The sequence below is a fragment of the Rhinolophus ferrumequinum genome, chromosome 16, assembly GCF_004115265.2.
Source record: "Rhinolophus ferrumequinum isolate MPI-CBG mRhiFer1 chromosome 16, mRhiFer1_v1.p, whole genome shotgun sequence".
Classification (NCBI taxonomy): domain Eukaryota; kingdom Metazoa; phylum Chordata; class Mammalia; order Chiroptera; family Rhinolophidae; genus Rhinolophus; species Rhinolophus ferrumequinum.
The window spans coordinates 54,625,508-54,644,944 of NC_046299.1; the positions used below are offsets into that span (position 1 = coordinate 54,625,508).

Here is a 19,437-nt window from a genome sequence, read left to right on the forward strand (position 1 = left end):
TCAGCACCCGAGCTTGCTGCAGGGGACGTTATTTTAGGAGTCAGAGCCCACACGTAGCCCAAGCCCCCTGTTTTACAACCCACAGGAATGAACTGCTAGTTTTTGTACAGCGAATTTTTCCTCTTCTGACCTTTGGTAGAAAAATGAGTTCTGTGAGGAGACAGCAAACATTTAAGAAAAATAATCATTATACAGTGTCAGGTTCAATCAGACCTGAATCAATGTGAATACACATGGATAAACCCTGAAAGAGAAACACACCACCATCATTTAACTGACACACTCAAGACTCCAGAACGTCTCTTAGCCTCCAAGTGCTGAGCAAAGCAGGGGGCTAGACCGGAGTCGAGCTATTTTTAACCCCTTGTACAAAAGACAGAAAAAGGGCAAAGGACTGGACAGATTGCTAGTCAGAAATACATACCCATTTGTGGGTAAGACAGAATTTAAAATGTTCTTATTTCTTCCCATCAGGCTGAGGAAACCCCTAACCTTCTGTGTGCTATAAAGCCCAGTGCCAGGACCGAGCACACGAGGGAGAATTTTACACGCACCCGTGGGACACAGTGGAAAGCACAGAGTAGGATTCAGCAGCCAGCACTGCCTATGCCAGTGGTCCCAGCAGGGCTGGCAGTGCCTCCAGGACACCGCTTCTCACTGGGAGGTGAGCTCCCTCGCCGCCCTTGCTCCCAGTGCCACGCGCTGATCTAAACCCGACTCGCGCCTGTACCCACTGCAATCACACGCATGGACTCAGCACCCGCTGAGCACTCAGGCAGGACCGGCTCCCGGGGGTGTCTCTCCTCCCCCACTTCCAGTTACACCGCCCCGGAGGAAAGGGAGCGCTGGTGTTCCCCTCTCTATCCAGTCTACCCTCCCCGGCCCTGGGTCCCCAGCAGACCTGGGTCAGATGGGCCTGAGCTGTCTGCCGTCTGGGCTTCTTTGCAGGTCGTGAGAGAAGCAGTGCCTGTAGGGAAGTCTCCAGTGGCAGCCTGAGTAAGTGTGTTAACAGACTTACTCCTTTGTCCTGAACAGGCTGGCTCGTTTAAAGATACAGGGGGCTGACTGTGAAGAAAACCGGCATTTTTTTCACTGATACCCTAAGAGAAGTCTGTCAGTCAGCCTCCTGGGTACAAGTGGGTCATCAGGCCAAACTACAAATTTTAATAGAAGTTTAAACCTGAGCCTTGGTCAAAAATAACTTGAGTCAAGAATTCCTAACTCAGAATCCCATCAGCACGGAAGAGAACGCACTCATTCTAACAGACCCAAGAACCAATGGTTGCACTAAGTACCTTAGCAGCCTTGACTCAGAACGTGGGAAACCAACCAGGGAACGGCCAAAGAATGTAAGCAAAGGTCCATAAAACACCACTTGAATTCTTTGAGTCTCCCCTACTTTTTCTTTTACCACATCCATCTCTTTAATCATCCAAACCATCTTTTCGCTCAACAAGAAACCCCCGTCTTTTCAGTCTGGGCTGCTGTTTCTTCCCGTGGCTTTACACAGCAAGACGCATCGGCTGTGCCGTTTCCCTTCCTCAAGGGCACGAAGCCAGCAACTAGCGTCAAAGCCCCACTTCACGATCACCTCATTCCCAGCTAAGCAGCCTTGGTTTTCCAAGGCCCCACTGAGAAGGAAGAGTCAGAACAGTGGGCCTCGGTTCTGGGCAGGGAAGGACAGGCTCCACAGAATCTTCTCCAGAGACGGGGGGTGGCGGGGCTGCAGCCACTGCCATTTCTTCTCCGTGGCCCTGGGCACATCCTAAGGAGCAAATTCAGTACAAAGAAAACTGTTCAGGAGCAAACCCTTTCTGCCCTCTAGAAAACAAGCTATGTCCATTTCTTTCCTATTGCACAAACCCCCCTCAGAAGCCTTGAAAACCCCACCAGTGACGACGCACTGGCAGAAGCCTGAGCAGGGGATTAAACGCGGTTCTTTCTGGGATACCCTGCTGGTGTTCTCCTCAGAGCCGGACATGTGCTTCCTATTGTCACAGTAGATTTACTCTTCAAGGAGCCTGCTATTGCCAACTGAAGCGGGTCCCCAGCTCCAGCTGACATCCTACCCTCATGGGCCCTTCCCTTCCTGTCCAGGAGGCCCTTTCACCCCGTATCGTTGGTCTGTAACCAGGAGGGCCCTCTCCCACCACTGCCCCTGGGGCACTTCTTAGGCCACCGTTTCCGCAGTTGTCCCGTGCACTGGCAGGCAGCGTGGGCCAGCCTCACTCATCATCTCTGCACACTGACAGTGCCCATCCCAGCAGGTCCCAAACGCCAGCAAGGCTTCTGCAGGCCGTGAAGAATGGGTTTGACTCTTGTCACAAGGCAGAATGACAAGGCAGTGTCACAATGAGGGGACTGGAGGTGGATGAAAACAACGGGGTGGCCAGGGTGTCTGTGAAAGGCATTTCAGAGCAGCTTGGGCCTCACGACAGTCTCAGCTCAATTACAAATCCTAGACGGTCCCATTTGCTTAACCAGTTTTTCCAGTGACGCTTCAATGCTGGCTTTCTTGGTTTCTATAGCTTCTTGGTTTCAAAAGTAAAATCAAGTAACAAACACTTCAAAATTTTCAAACTAAACAAATAAATAATAGTAACAATATTTACACAAGTATGTCACATTGCGAGATTCCAGCATGACTGAGGAATGGAAAACTCAGGACTGTGCCTGGCCCTGGGGCTCAGACCTGGCTTCCGGGCAGGTGAGACCCGCTGGGGGCCGGTGGGTGGACGGGCGAGTGGGAATGAGCAAGGACGCCTGGCTGGGGAGGCGGGCGGGCAGGAGGTGTGGAGCTGTCTCCAGATTAGGTTTCAGACGATAGACACAACAGTTGTCCCGACCAAGCACTGTGGTGTGGTCAGGGTCACCGGGTGGGCGGCTCCCAGGGACACGGGGCCTTCTGGCACGGTGGAGACATGGATGGAGCCTCTGTCCTAGAGCACAGGCGGCAGCTGCGGGTCTTGAGCCCCTTGGAGACAGGACAAGGGGCCATGGTCCCCTCCCCTGGACTATGTGACAAGGGGGATGTGGAATTCATCCGTGTCGAAGATGAGGGCCCTCCGAGGCGGGCTCGGGTCCCTGTCGGCCTTGTGGAGCAGCTTGAAGAGCCCGGTGCCGATGTTCATGGGGATCCCCATGATGATGCATTCGGACACCCCTGAAACCAATGAGAAAGGAGATCAGAGAGCTCCTTGGCCCCGGAGGGGCTGTCAGGACAGGACAGCTGCCGACTGGGGAGTCACACTGGGATTGGAGGCCCAGTTCCACTACACACCAGCGGGCTGAACTGCGCGGGTCACCTGGCCTCCTCGTCCATGACACGGAGGGAGAGGGCGGCAGGGCTGCAGCCAAGCCCAGGGCCCTCCACCCTGCTGGCCCGTCAAGCAGTCTCGCTCGTACCTTTACCTCAGCGTTGGTCTTCTCCTGCCCCCATCTCTGCTCCCTTTTCTTTCCTTTCACCACTTACCTTCAAGAAGTACGTAATTCTGCTTTCCCTTCATCTGCAACCTATGCCTCCTGAAAGGAGGAAGACTTAACTTAACCTTCGGAGCCCAAAACAGGCGTATACCGACTGGGGTCCCACCTATCACGTGTTTGGCAAATCCACATAAGAGTTGGAGGTGAGATGGGAAATGGCCACCAGGAAGCAGAGCTCTGGCGGTGAGAATGGCGGCCAGGCCTGGACTCCCTGCTTGGGCTGACAAGCGTGTGACTTTGGCAGGCTACTGCGCTTCCTGTGCCCCAACCCCTCACAGGCCGTCCCCTTGGGCCTGCAGGGATTTGGCATGAGAAAGGCTAGACAGCGGGACTCTGTACAGGACTCAGGGAAGAGCTGGCGGGCAGCAGGCACTGTTGTGACAGCTCCTGCTCACGCTCCCTCTCACCAGGCCCATCAGAGATGCGCTGTGTGGTGAGGGATAGGGCCAGTGCAGGGCGAGACTGCAGTCAGACTCTTCGCACTTGTGCAAGGGTGTAATAACTATACCGCAAGGTGTTGAGACACCAGTATATAAGGTACCTGGCACAGGGGCTCAATGAACGTGAAAGGACAGCAGGGACACCTGGCACTGCCCCTCTCCTGCCAGCCTTGGCACCACAGAGGGTGCAAGACTGGTATAGCCGACTACAACTCCATGGGCTAGAAAAGTTCCTACATGCCCAGGGTCAATCTTTTCTTCTTGGACCCAGAAACTGTCAGCCTGCTAACAGATGTGGGGGTGCAGGATGCTCCAGTCAGGCTTTGGAGACAAAAGGTTGGTTCCAATTCCATGATCTGTGACTTTATTCTTAAAAAAGAAAAGCTCTGCCTACTCAGTTTGCTCACCTCCCAAGAAGCCCTTGCTAGGATCTAAGACACAAACGAGCAAGGCCTCTGGCAATGCCCCTAGAAACACCAAACCTACCGCACACCGAGTCCTTCTGGCCAAAGTAGGCAGCGTCGAAGAGGTGGTCAGCTGTCTTCTCGAAGGAGGCCAGCATCAGCACGCTCTCCTTCATCTTGGCCAGGCCAAACCGAGTAATGCCCAGGACTTCACCCTGCGTCATGGGACAGCGTGTCAGACTGGTACCCATGCCACGGATGAAAGCTCAACACCACACCACGTCCACTCAACAGAATAAGCAAAAACCAGCCAAGTAGTTGTTCAGGTCACAACCTCGGGTTTGAACAGGATCCTCACAGCTGCCTGTCCCACCTGTGTCCCATAAACGCCATTAGTCACTGACAACATGGATCCTTCCACTCACAACCAGGGGCCGTTGGAACACAGAATGAAGAACTGAGAACTACAATTAAAAATCTACCTTTCAGAAAAAGAGAGCACTTCTGGAGATGCTTATGATGGCTCAAAGAACTCAAAACTCAATTTTAAAGCCTCAAAGCAAGGATAGAGTTAAGTACACTGAGGCGCTTTCATTCAAAGGAATATTCAGCATCATTAAAAAAGTACACTTACAAAAACTGTGCAACAATGTGGAAAACATAACCTTAACTAAAAAGCCAGAAGAAAAGGGCACCCCCACTATTACAGAAACGTCATACATGTACATAGAGTAAGACTAGAAGAGAAGACCTAAACGTGACAGCCTTTATTACAAGTGGTGGGGACGGGCCCTTTCTCCCACCCAGTTTCTGGACGTTCTGCAATCCAGTGCAGGTTTGAACGGGGAGGATTATGAAAACCTGGTGGTGTCCTATGGCACTGCTGGACTGCTAGAGGGAAGATGTTTTTTGGGAAAAGAAAAAAATACGTCACCAACCAGCCCCCGTCAGCCCCCCAACGAGATCAGGCTAACAGTCTTTTCCTGGACATTGCTACAGGAGAAGTGTGATGAACGGGTTTAATAAGGAAGAAACCCCTGGGTTTGCCAGGAAGTCCTGGGCTTTTGGCAACGGCTCGCTTTGCTCTCAGATATAATTCTCATGAGGACAGAACCACGTCCCACCTCATGCCATGGGGTGGCAGTTTTCATACTGACATTTTACCAGAGCACCTAGCTCAACCACCACGCGTTGGTTTTCCCGTGATGTTGACGTCTTATTTCCCGACAGGTGCTCACTGCAGCTGTGTGTTCTACGAGCTGCACAGCTTTGCTGTGCGGAGGCCGGGCCCCTCCACGCACCTTGTAGGTCATCAGGTCGGACAGCAGCATCACGTGCCTCCTGTCAATGCTCATGCCATGGTTGACCATCGTGTACTGGATTTCGTTGATGATAGTCGTCCGGGCAGCTTCTATGCCCAGAGTTTTCTCCACCTACAGAGAGCCAGGGTGAATGGAAGCAGCCACTTCCTGGAGGCGACCCTACTTCTACGTCCTCCTCTGCCTTACAGGCTCCCGGCAAGCCCCACACACCCCCTTTTCTCAAAATGGGTCTTTAGTGGTGAACCCAGAGCAAACGGCAGGGTCCGAGAAGTGCACCAGGACCCAACTGAGGGCCTGGAGGGGGCACCGAGGGAGGTGACCTGGTGTGAGCAGTACCTCATATGTATTATTGGAGGTGGTTCGGGTGCCTTTCACACCGTGGGTGGCCATGACTGCCCGCAGGTTGTCACCCTCCACCAGGAGCTTGTACTTCTCCTTTCCACTCTGCTCATCGATGTGGATGACAGCTCTGGACACCTCTGGGATGCCCTGCACCACCACCTGCACTCAGAGACACAAAGGCTTGAGACCCTGCAGTCCCCACAGGCCCCACCAACCTGGTGGCCACAGAAAGCACCGCGGCTGTGACAACTTGGAACGTCACGCCCTGGGCCTGTTACCTGGATTGTCCCCGTTTTTCAGTGATTATTGGTTACATAGCAAACCTACAAGTGTCCTGTTTTGGGGATTAGGGAGAAAAGCAGAAGTTCAGGGGACTTGCCTCATTCTACCTTCAGTTTTAGGAGAGAATAGAGAGGACCCTGACAGGCCGAGCTGGTGTGGCAGAGCTAAGAACGTGAAGAATCTGACTGATTCCTTAGGGACGTGGCAAAGATGAAGTGAAGAAATGGGGTGCCACCCTCAGTCTCAGCAGGACAGAGTCCTTAGGGTTCCCTGACACCTGGATATTCATGCTCAAGGCAAGTGCGGTGTCTCCCTTTCCGAAGCCCCAGGCGCTGGGCTGCGCGGGCCCTGAAGGCACGAGCTTTGTCTCACCTTGGGGAGGTCCTCTTTCAGGAACTGCAGAACATAATACATGGAGCTCTTGCTGTTCTCCCTGGGGGTGACGCACACCACAGCCTCACCGTGAACGGCCACGTCGCCTGGCTTCACGCGGAGCTTGGATGTGCAGATGGAATACCGCACCGTCTCGGCGTTTACCTGCGAGGCGGCGACATTACTGACGGCCTAGGCGCCTACGCCTCGTGTTTCCTAGTCTTTTTTCATCATTGCTCCTCTAAGAAAACTTTTCAGTCATTTTTTTCCCCAACGTCTTTCCCTACCATGAAATTTTAATACCAGAGACATAGTGCACTGGTTTATGTGCTGCATGTATATTTGTACTTTATTCAAAAAGAGAACACAAAGTTTTTTACCCCTTCTCCTCCACCTTCATTAACACTGCATGCTCCGTTCACGGCAACAACCATGGGCTCCGGGGGAGTCAGGGGAGGCAGGAGGTCGGAGACCAGGACAATTCAAAAGCATCGGTGAAGCCTCCCCTTTACTGACCTCGCCACAACTGCTGGAGTGTTACATTCCTCAGAGCTACTCGGCTCTTCTGGTAAAACAGCCACAAGGCAGGCAGCCAGAGCCAGACTAAAGAATTCCCCAACTTGGAGAACTGGCTGCTCAATTTGGGTCATTACATGGAAAACACATGAACTTGGTACCTGAGAGAATGGGCTGTACGATTAGTATTCATTTCAACGACCTGAGAGAAGGAGGAAGGCACCAGGAAGTCACAGAGTTGCATCCCCACCTCAGTGCGTCCCTGAGAAATGCTGATACTCTTGCACCTGTCATCTCTACGTAAACGCCAGCTTCACCTGCCCATGCGAAACTATTTACTGAGCTAGCTGGGCGCTGCGCTGGGTGCTGCGGCCACACACGACACTGCCGGCTCTATGGCTTCTCCCAGACATCGGGAAGACAGACAAGGAGACCAGTCATTGTACTACTTTGTCACGGTGAGTGACTATTATGGCCTGCACAGAATTTCAACTGATATCCTGTGTCTTTCAATGGCAATGTCTGTGTCAGGTTCAAAAAGAGAGAATGTGGAGGAACAACAGACTCGCACAGGAACAGCGACCAAGAAAGCCTCGGCCGTGCTCTTGGCGTCTTGATTCACGCCTGCCCTACTTTATCAGCACCTGTCTTGGGACTCACAGGGGATGACGGCCTCAACACATTTAATTACGTGACTCACTTCCAGTCTCAGAAGTCGAATCCGTTCCAGGGAGAGCTTGACGAGAATAAAGCAATCATCAGGAAGAAAGACTTCTTCAATGTACTCGGAAATCTGTAGCGAGGGAAGATCACAATGTTAGTCCCTTTCCCCTCTCCCGAGGGCATCGCTGCTCGCTGTGTTTTTAGACACCGAGCAGTATAGACACACTGAGCGGTATACCCACTGCCATTGCTTTCTATACCCCCTTGCAACGCCACTGGTCGTTTCCTTGTTCCTAAGAGGGACTTCTCCTTACCTCTCCCAAGAGGGTTTTCTCAATTCTGCCTTTCACGAGGCGAGCGTAATCTGCATCGTCGTCCTTGTCCAGCTGGGCTGTGATGATTGGAGTGCTACGAAAAGGAAAACCGACTAGAGCACAAGGAGGACGGCCGCCGCCGCCGGTGGAATCCGCCCATTTAGACACGTGATGCTAAAAGCAACTGCAATTTATGGAGCATTCACTGTGTGTCAGGCACGCTCCTTCACACATTCTCATTTAGATTTACTATTTTGGGAGCTCCCGGGGCAACCCACTCTATGAGTGAATGAAATGGCTTTCAGAAAATTCTCCCTGGCCCAGTGAACCTACCTCTTCCTCTTCGGTCCTGATAAGTAGTTATTTTAGTTCTGTTCCTTGAGTGAACTTCATGCATTATAGCTTCTCCCACCCTTCCCCCGCCCTCATTACTTCCTCTCCACGACACCTCCAGCTCCTTCAACCACTAGCAATCAGCATCTGTCCGCACTGTCCTGGACGGTGGCCCCTGAACACTCTGACCAGCCCAGAGGAAGCAGGCAAAGCTCCTGCCGCCCTGGACGCCCACAGGTACTGTTCTAGAACCAAGCACAGCTTTCTTTCACTTACTGCTATTTGTCACTTTGTTAGATTCAGATCATAGATGAATCATCATTTTGTCATCAAATGCACTGTAACGTATTTCTCCCTTTTCTAGTCTCAGATCACCTGCGAATCCTATCATGAAATCATGCAGGAGTCATAGAATGCGACCATAGCCCAAGTGGTAGACACATCAGCCAGGCCTAATTAGGCTAGGAACATGACATCAAAAGCTTAAAATCTACAGCGACACAATGCTACAATTTTTCCAGTTGATTTTTTGTTTCTCTTTCACGTGAACTGTGGCCATAAAGAACCGCTTTTTCCACTTTGTCTCCAGTTTCAACTTATTTTTTTCCCAAGTGGATTTTTTAAAAACTAAAATGTGATTAACACAAGCATTCCACCGATGTTTGGGATACCGCCCATCTGAGTATCCCCTATGACGAGAGAATTGCTGTTTCTCAAGAAACGTGACAGGAGATGGGAACAGAAGGGAAATGAAGGCGGGCACCTGATGGCCTTAGAAGCGTTGATAATCTCTTTGATCCGGGGCACGCCCAGCGTGATGTTCATGGAGGCCACGCCCGCGAAGTGGAACGTCTTCAGGGTCATCTGGGTGCCCGGTTCGCCAATGCTCTGGGCGCAGAGCGCGCCGACCGCAGAACCCGGCTCCATCTGTGCCCTAGAAGGAAAAGATGCGGATGCAGGTACAGCAAACTGCTGGGGCGGGGCTTCTGGTTATCTCCTTTCATGCGAAAACACGCAGATGCCATTAGTCAGGAAGGAGCTGGCAACGAGCCGGGCTGTGCTCGTGACAGGCGTCCAGTAATGACAGTGGACACTGTGTGGCTACTTGCGGTCAGCGTGCGATGGCTGGGACCGAACACCTAGTGCCTGGAGAAGACCTAAGCTCTGCTAACAAACGGTCCCGAACGCAGACACAGTAGCTGGCACCCACCAACCACACGGCAGTTCTTCTGTGGGAGGACACTGGGAAATGTCTTTGCAGTTATTTCCACACCTTGGTGACTCCAGTTTATCTACCCGCTGGAATCCCTAGATAAGAGGTGACAGAACCTGCTCAACTGCTGGCTGTCACTAAGTGGTGCTGCTGCGGATTTTATTTCCGTGGGGAAACAGGATACGAGAGGCCCATGTGACCTCCCGGCAGCCCAAGACAATCAGCATCCCTACCTCATGTACTTGTCCCTACAGGTCTCCAGAAACTTTTCTATTTGGGTGGGAGTGATCCGGTCCAACTGGTACAGCACACGGGGCTGGAAGAACGAAACCAAGTGCAGAGTTAGAGCTGGAAGCACCTGAACATTCCGGAGTGTCCTTCCTAACCCGTCGGGGAAGGCGGTTACCTCTGTTGTGCCGTTATCGTTGATGCCATATTTATCTCTGGTTTTCTTGATCTTCTCAGAAACCCCCTTAATGAATTTTTTTATTTCCTGAAAGGTTACAGAGCAAACATCAGTTGCATGTTTCTCAGTAATCTGGATGACATGATGTGTGTTATAAACTTCAATAATAAAGTAATCCCATCATATTTTAGTGATAGCTAAATATATACTATAAGGGACACAATGTAGATACAAGTTCTAGAACAAAACGTTTTTCCATGGAATACAGCATCCACACCCTGGCCACATCGCTCAGTGGTTTGGGTGTTTCTAAGGCCTTTTACTCCAACATGGACTCGGCCAGGGCACACCTCAGGCCCTCTCCGTCCCGCCGTGCCGCCCCCCACAGCACATGGGAGTGACGCCCGGATAAGCCTTTATACCTGTCGCTTTCTCTTCCGTGCTCCTGCTGTACCGTGTTGCCTACAGCCACACAGCTCAGAACAGGTAGAAGCGTACCATGTATACTTTTAGTGTCTGGACTGATTCATTTCTGAGAATTTCTTCTGAAGCCATTACGATCAACTTAAATACTTACAAGCTAACACACAGCTTCATAGACATACACACATTTCTAACATCTGCTTTCAGCTTGCCTTCATTTCAAAGGAAATACTCCCGAACCCAGCTTCTCTTTCTTGTGACTCTCACCTCTGCTTCACTGCCCCAGTCTCATGCTTCCTTCCCATACACAATTAGAACTTTGGAAGATTCCTGGAAGCCGCTCTTGAAGCGAGAAGTGAAACACCAGTATATTTGCTATTCTTGTTGTACTTTAAAACGGTACTTTGAGCCCCAGGATGGCAATAAAATGGAGCAAGGAAAGTGAAAAATACATCATGTGGAGGGTCCATAGGGCAGGGATAGAGACTACAGACCTGACTCGAAGTTTTCTAGCAACCAAAGGGGAAAACCCATCTGCTCTACAATTGATTGTGTGTCTGTGAAATAAAACCAGCCTCGTGGTCACTCCTAGAACCAGGATCTGCCAGTACCTCCTCTCGGGGAGTGCTTACAGACGGGGTGTGGTGTGAGCTACACCTATCCAAGTCCTGCTCCAGGGGGTCACACATTAAGCGCTACGGGATTGACTCTTAGAGCACTTCTCAGGTAAGCTGATGGCACACATCATGCAGTAGCCGCATCCTTCAGAGGTCACTGTAATGCAGTCCTGGGGACAGCAATTGGCTGTTTTTGATCCAGGGCCATTTTTGAGAATATGAGGAGAGTGGACAGATTATACTTCCTCCTCAGCAGCCCTCTGGGAAATATAATTTCCCGCAGTGACTTTGGATAAATCAGTGACAGTGAGCACGAATGGTACTCTGGCTAACTGCAGGCATCCAGCAGCTCTGTGTGGCTGGCTGAGGACGGATCCACACACATGGATGACCCGTGCGCTGGCCCAAGGGGGCACTGAATCTGTGGTGATTGCAAAGCCTCATGCGGTCTTATTTCTCCATTCTAAGGCTGGCCGAGGGGCCCCCAAGGAGAAAGCCAGCATGCCCTGCCCCAAGTCTGCTCCGTTAATGTCACATAGCTGAAAACACCTGGAGTCTAAAACAAATGTTTGAAAAGCAGACTGAATCAGAAGTCCACTTTTGCAAACATAAACCCTACAAGGCACATATAGAGTGCTTAACACCTAACTAACCCAGCTCTATCCTAACCCTGCAAAAGTACATTTCTTTAGCCTCCCATAGACTACCTAGCAATTTCTAGTTACTACCTTTTGTGAAAGTAAAACCCAGCATGGCTCATCTCATGGCTGCTCCCAGTCAGCTGCTGCCTGGCGCAATGAGCCCTCCCTATGAGATCTCACCAGTCCCATCGCTCCAGAGCATAAGGCACCGGGTCTGAGCGAGGTCAGGGGCTTGGCCAAAGCGACAGGCCTCTCCTCGAAGTCGGAGCTGTCTCCAAAGTCTGCTCTCAGGGCAGGGCTTTCTGCAATGCCGTCTCTGCCAACTAGGAATTTCAGTCTGTCTCTTAGGAGCCCACGTGACCAAGGGTCTACCTGGCGGGGGAGGAGGGTCCATCACACCCTGGCTATCCCTTGTTCATGAACACGGCTTTCTCCTGACTGCCCTGTTGGCCAGCTCGCCTGCTCAGTGAGAAAGCGTGACAATACAAAGAGGGTTACTGCGCCACTCAGCCATCGTTCTATACAGAAAGGACTTTTATTAGTTTGCAAGAACTTGAAAATTCTCAGGAGACTCTTTTTAAAGAGAAAATCGCCAGGCTTACTTACTAATTATGAGTTTGAGACTGCATTTTCAGAGACAGTTACTGCAAACCAGAGGGGGAAACGAGAGCTGGAGAGGGCAGTGGAGCAACCTATCCTGGTGACACTCTGCCTAACAGTGGGAATCCTCAAAGGCCTTGATACTGGCTGGCACTTAATTTTTCTTCTATATCATGCAGTGTAAAGAGCCTCTTTCACACTGGTAATTTCCTCCCGCAGCCTACTTGTCAGGCTGTCGCTGTGTCCTGAAAGCCCTCTTGGCTCAGTTGCTGCCATTCGATCGCCAGGTGTTAAAGGCTGCCCTACCTGTCGGCGCAGGGAAACCGGAACAAGCGTAAGGCTGAGCAGACCCAGGGGATTTTCATCTGTGAGGAACTTTGCACACAGAGAAGTAGAGAGCACACAGCTAAAACCATTCCCCAGCTTAAGCACTGGAAATGAGATCTTTCAGCTGCCACCCACAGGGGCCCACTTCCAGTGCCTTTGCTGAAAGGAATCACTTTCCTTACACAAAAGTTAGATATTCTGGAGGTGGGGGGTGGGGGGAAGCTCATTTTGCAGAAATGAAAACTGAATTAAGCTAGTACTAAGGATTCAGCTGAATCAACCCATGCATACTACAGGGAACTCACATGAACAGAGCAATCGGCAGGCAATTAATCACACGATGAACCAGCAGTTAAATTCTCACACTCACTCCACAGTGCATCTGTGAGCAGGCGTCGGCCTCTGGCTGGGCCAGGGCTCAGCGCCACCCAGGAGCTGCCTCTGCTGCCTCCTCTCTGGCGCAGGCTACGGCCAGAGAACATTTCAGGGGCTCAGGTGAATGTCTGGCTAGAGGATTTTGGATCCTCTTGGCAAATCTGAGTCCATCAGATTGTGAGCCACTGAAGGGCAAGGACACGTTTAGGCATCTTTATTGTTCTAAATTATATGTAGCACGTTCCCGGGATCTGCACGGCGTGGGACACAGCGATGGATGAACCAGTGCTCGCCGAATAAATAAACACTGCCGGTCAGTGGGTCACCCGTGAAAGCTTGTCAAAGGCAAGAAAGGAACCAGGCCAAAGTGATGACCGAGGAAGCTGGGTCTGCCAGCACTGGGACGGAAACCTGCTGTCCCCAGGGCTGGCAGACAGCTGGGGTGCTGCTCGCGTCCGCACCGCTACGCTTGGCACCGCACAGCATGCGAAGTACGTTACCTCATTGTATTTCTCATAGCCTGTCTCAGTTAGGGTCTTCAAGGATGAACAGAGACATAAATAAGTAAATATAGTTATGCGGAAAAACAAAATTACAATTCTAATTTGTTAGTTTTTTTTTAAAAAAAGGAAAATCTGTGGGGAAAACAAAATCAAAACAAAGGCACTCAGCCTAGTTACACTCTTGATTTTAAACATATTAAAGTCTGGAAGCATCTCTTTTTCACCTTTCACGCCTCACCATATGAAAGAGCTCCCTTACTTAAAAGCGATCTTCAAGTTTCACTTTGCGCTATTTATTTTTGAGATACTGAAAGGGACACAGTCCTGATTTTGTGCTGCATCTGAATTACCAATCAGTACACAAAGGAAACCATTTACTGATTTCTGTATCCCTTTGCTTTTGATCATAACCACGATTATAGCCACAGAAAGGAGCTGCTTGAGTGGGTCAGTGAGATAAATACAATAGAAACAAAGTAAAAAACCTCAAGAGGATATCAAGGTAACAGCTCCCTGGAAGAAAAAGGAAGGCTGACCCCCCGGATTTCTGATCCACACTATGGTAAGAGAAAGAGTGATTTAAAAGAGATGGTATTAAAACAATAGCAGCACTGATACAAATGACTGCGATTCAGAATGACTGAAGACAGAGCTGGTCCACAAGACGACCGCAGAGTGCGCTCACAGGGACAGGCCTTCAGAATTAGTCCTCTGGCTAAAACGTTTTCTTATAAGAGGGAAACACTTGTGTGAAAGAAAGACAGAAACTAAGACAGACATGACACACATTCATTTCAGTTGGCTGGTACAAATCCACCGGCCGGCACCTGGCCAACACTTTTTGGGGGACAGCCACGCCGGGACCAGCAGCACTGCGGAGCGTACCTGCAGGAAGCTGTCCTGGCAGCCGAGGAACTCGTTCTTCTTCATGATCGACTCAGAGGTCAGGATCAGCTCGTTTTTGCTGAGGGCTGGCTCGCTCTGACACGGGAACACTGCCTCGAGTATTAAAAGGAAACAGCGTGATGTCGGCGGGCACGGGCAGGGGGGGCAGTACTAACTGACAGGGCTTGTGAGAAACAAGTGACCTGACGCAGAGGGGGCTTGGAGCAACCTGTGAGGTTTCTTTCTCTTCAAATCAAATTTGAGACTGCCTTTAATATGAAGGTGAAAACGGAGGAAACTGACGCTCCATCTTATACAAAGGCTTCTGGGCTATTCAGTGGGTGTTGTTCCATTACTACCCGACCTTCATCCCACCCCAGACTGGCATTGCAAATACAAATTGCTGTTTTAAAAAACCCCAAACATTTCAAGAGTGAAAATACTCCTGGCACCCCAAGCTCACGGGATTTCCCCAGTTGTGATGGCCGCGTATCACACTAACGTACAGGCAGACCACGATGTACCTGAGCTATCCTTCACTCATGGTTTGCCTCCACTATAAACAATGCTGGAAAAACCCTTCTGCACATTTGGATCATTTCTGTGGGGCAGACTCCAGTAAGGAGAACTGTTGGCTCAAAAGGCAGCCACATTTAAATTCACATCAGTATTATCACTCTACCTTCCAAACGAGTGTTCTCAATTATACCCCCAGTTAAAGTATGTGAAATGTGGCTGCTTCTCAATACCGGTGACTTACAACACTGACCTCTCTCCTATTACACGTCACCAGACACAGAAACCAAAGCCCTCTTCTATTGGTATTCGATCACTACCAACACTAGACTTGGAAATTGAGAGAGTATTTTTCCTTTAAGATTTGGGAAAATTATGTGGAGTAGCACAAAAAGAAAAATACTAACCCAGTGGTTGGGTACATATGACTGAGCATTAACTGTGTATGATATTCCAAAAGGTACTTCCATTCTAAAAATGTTCTGGAAAACACTCTGACCCCAGATAGAATACTAAATCTTACTTTGATGTTGTCCAGAACCCTTTTAAACTCCAAGGGCTCATCTTTTCCCTCCATAGCGGCAGGATCTAGGCCATCTCCTCCGTAAATGAATTGGATAATGTCACCCGTAGAGCTTCGCACTGTCAGATCATACTGTGAGCAAAGATCTTCAAGGGACTTTACAAGCCTTCTCTACAGGGAGAGAAAGGGGAAACAGCTCAGCTGCTCTGAGGAGACCAGCTTCGTGTGCAGAGGGTGAGATTTGCAACTGTAAGTTTCAAGGTTACTAGTACTTCAATCACACAAAAACACTCTATTAGAAATCCCTTAAAAAGATTCCCCTGACGCCAAGAACACTAACCTCACTAACCTGTCCAGTGGGATTTAGAATATGCTCCCACCTCCAGCACTTTAGTGTGTTTTAGAATACATGCAACTTAAACCCATCACCCCCAAAGGACTATGCAAACACTGTTTTCCTAGCCTGCTTTGCCTTCCCTCTTCTTTTCCCTGAGGTATAAAATAATGCAATAGTTTTGCATTTCTAAACACAACTTAATCTAGGACCCCTGTGGACTTCAAAATGAATTACAGAGGATCAGGTGCAGACCCTCTTCTGGGACACAGGGGAAAGAGAGAACAGGGACAGCATTGTGTGTGAAGCAGCAGGCAGCAGCCATTTCTCAAACCTGCTGAGGGAAAAACCTTCCACCAGCAGAACACACTCCAGCCAGCAACGTGATGGTGGCTCAGTGACTTAAAGAGAAAGAAGTCTTCCTCCAGGCAGCTTCAAGACAAAAATCCCTTATGCTACAACTAATTTGTTCTAGGTTAACACACTACTTGGGAAAGTCATACTCTCTACTCCAAAAAGGTAAAGACAAAATATAAAGTCAGATGACATTTTGGCAAGAGTGGTTAAAGTATTTTAGTCTGTTGGGTTTTTGACAAGAGCAACACACTCCAAAACTGAAGGGCAATTTCCCATCAAAAGGTGATTAAAAGGGAGGTATCAGTAATGACACATAAGGTACAGAAGAGGTTACGGAAATAGGTGTCTACCGACTAAAGTCCATTTTCACCCTCATCAACCTTGTTTGCTCTGGCCCATTCATTCATATTTCTGGATCAATCCTGATTTCCCAGCTTGCAAAGGGCCATGCTTCTCAAACTGGGAGCCACAGTGGGGAGAAAGAGGACACAGAGCCACAGCAAGTTCATGGCCCAGCAACTTGTGGAGTGTTCATTTTATCTGGTATTGGAAGTAGATAAAAACATTGAAATAGGGGCCGTCCCGGTGGCTCAGGCGGTTAGAGCTCCATGCTCCTAACTCCAAAGGCTGCCGGTTCGATTCCCACGTGGGCCAGTGGGCTCTCAACCACAAGGTTGTCGGTTCAACTCCTCGAGTCCCGCAAGGGATGGTGGGCTCCGCCCTCTGCAACTAAGATTGAACATGGCACCTGGAGCTGAGCTGCCACTGAGCTCCCAGATGGCTCAGTTGGTTGGAGTGTGTCCTCTCAACCACAAGGTTGCCGGTACGACTCCCACAAGGGATGGTGGGCTGCGCCCCTGCAATTGGATCTGGAGCTGAGCTGCGCCCTCCACAACTAAGACTGAAAGGACAACTTGAAGCTGAACGGCACCCTCCACAACTAGGATTGAAAGGACAACAACTTGACTTGGAAAAAAGGTCTGGAAGTACACACTGTTCCCCAATAAAGTCCTATTCCCCTTCCCCAATAAAATCTTTAAAAAAAAAATTGAAATAAAAATAACAAAAAACATAGGCTATGGAGTACGCAGAGTAGAAGTGAAAATTGGACTGCAAAGAAAATGCTTTGCTTGCAGTTCTACAGAATGAGTTTTCACTCCTCTGCTTTACGGGTCCCTAGGACAGGAACAGGACACCCTCTAGTTTAGCCCTGTCCACTTGAACCTCCTATCCTAGAACTGTACAGTGGAGAAAGAGCCTTTTTGTGGGCACTGGAATAGGTTCTTGGAGCCAATTAGAATGATACCAAAAACAAGTTACATAAATAGTTGCACAGTGAGAAGCAGAGTCCTCTCAATAATTAGGAGGTGTCTTGTCACCCCCCGCCCCCTTTTCATGTATTAGGAAACAGGCTCGGTGAGGTTCAATGGTGTGTCCCAGGATGCATCTCCAGCCCATGTTCTCCTCTGAGAGGCTTGCCTGGGCTTAATCATTCGAGGTACACAGAATTTAGAACATTAACTTTACCCTTTTGTATTGTTTATTTCTAGGGCACCTATGTCTCTTCATTTTTCCTTTTAAATATCAGGACCAGATAAATTATTGCTCAAAATATTTAAACAGTCAGCAGTCAAAAACCACAGAGCCCTGCCCCACTCTGTTGCTAACGGCCTACGTTGCTTCAGGTTACCTGCATGTATCCTGTTTCAGCTGTCTTTACGGCTGTGTCCACGAGACCTTCCCGGCCAGCCATTGTGTGGAAAAAGAACTCCGTTGGTGTTAAACCGGAATAAAAGCTATTAGCCACAAAGCCTTTGGCAGCTGGGAGCTAAAGAGAGATTGAAAAAAAAAAAGAAAAATCAAACAAAAGAAAAAGTTCAAGGTCCGTGATTCCAAAACCCATTCAAATCAGAAAGTGCCCCACCTTTAGGCTGTAAGTACCTGGCCAGTGCACTCTCATGAAGTGGCAGGCTTTATATGCCCTTTCTTAGAGAACTAATTTGGCACAACCCATCCTTACCAGAGACAAGGAGGGTGAGGTTCCAGCTGGGGCTGGCACTGATGCCAGTGGCAGGCAAGTGGCTCAGGAGAGGGAAACCAAAGTCTGGGCTGTTATCCATAGAGCAGGCAAGCGGTCAAGGACCTCACAGGGCACCTGCTGACTAAGCAGCCTGCCCTGCCCGTTCCCTAGGGAACGACCCCCTTAAGACATCCTTCCTCCGGGCCAGGCCTGCCCACCTCCAAAACATAACCGTGTACTTCTAATGTTTATGGGGTTTCATTTTGGGACAATGGAAAGGTTCTAAAATTAGATTATGGTGATGATCACACAACTTTGTCAATATACAAGTCAGTGAACTACACACTTTAAATGGATGATTATGATATGTAAAATGTATTTCAAAAACACTGCAAAAGAAACACATACGTCTATAAAGCAGCATGTGAAATGGGCAAATGGCCTTTGATCTGGATAGCTCTATGTTCCTGAGACCACAATCCAGATGCACAGGCCGACCTCCAGCTTCCCTCTTTTGTTTAAGGCCCAGCCGGTACACTCATAGGCAAGCACAGCTCTCTCAAACCTAACACTGGTTAGGGCCTGGGAAGTCGGGCTGCCCCTGGCCTCTCCTCTCGGTGGGTCAGGCTGCCTTAGAACTCTGAGCTGGACAAGTACAGGCAGGTGCCATCCCAGTGACCATTTATCTGCCTGACCTCCAGTCAATTCCGGTCTTGGGCAGACGACCTGAATTGTTCTGGGGCTGCCTGATGCAGAGCCCAGCCATATACTCTCAGTGCAGCAGTCCTTTCTCCCCAGGAGGGGCCAGACAGAAATCCTGCAGTTCCACGGGGCAGGAACAGCTGGGCACCTGTGCTTTAATGGGAATAACAGCTGACTCCAAACCCAGAATTTACTGAATGACAAATCTATTCCAAGTTCCTTAACTACAGATTTAATAGTCGTCTGCCCCGGAATTCCAGAACCACCCCAGCATGGGTCTGCCTCCCTCTCTCTGCTTACACTAGCGCCCTAACCACAAGGGCCAGTGGCACTCAGAAGTCATTCGAAAGCTGAGTTTGAGAATTCCAGAGAGCAGACTCTAGGGTTTCCTGGTCTCAGGGTGGTTCATACTATGACTATCTTGTATATATAAAGTAACTATACGTTTCCATTACTTGAGCTAAGTTGGATGGGAATGTGATATCCTCCTCCTTTCAGAGAAAACATAGAAGAGGGCAGTGGTC

General features: G+C 49.7%; 1 protein-coding gene across 2 annotated transcripts in view; it reads right to left on the reverse strand.

Moving 5' to 3' along the window:
- Window positions 1–2,987: 2,987 nt before the first annotated feature.
- POLR3A (RNA polymerase III subunit A) overlaps window positions 2,988–19,437 on the reverse strand; it is a 42,397-nt gene continuing 25,947 nt past the window's right edge. The window contains exons 19-31 of one of the 2 annotated variants that reach the window (XM_033130566.1): window positions 17,882–18,019; window positions 15,501–15,671; window positions 14,462–14,575; window positions 10,091–10,177; window positions 9,918–10,000; window positions 9,235–9,405; window positions 8,139–8,232; window positions 7,862–7,954; window positions 6,646–6,810; window positions 5,986–6,150; window positions 5,629–5,760; window positions 4,410–4,542; window positions 2,988–3,163 (exon numbers count right to left, since the gene is read on the reverse strand). In XM_033130566.1, the coding sequence (XP_032986457.1) occupies window positions 3,015–3,163; window positions 4,410–4,542; window positions 5,629–5,760; window positions 5,986–6,150; window positions 6,646–6,810; window positions 7,862–7,954; window positions 8,139–8,232; window positions 9,235–9,405; window positions 9,918–10,000; window positions 10,091–10,177; window positions 14,462–14,575; window positions 15,501–15,671; window positions 17,882–18,019 (1,695 nt within the window). In that variant the 3' untranslated portion in view covers window positions 2,988–3,014. The other variant, XM_033130567.1, reaches the window with a different exon arrangement.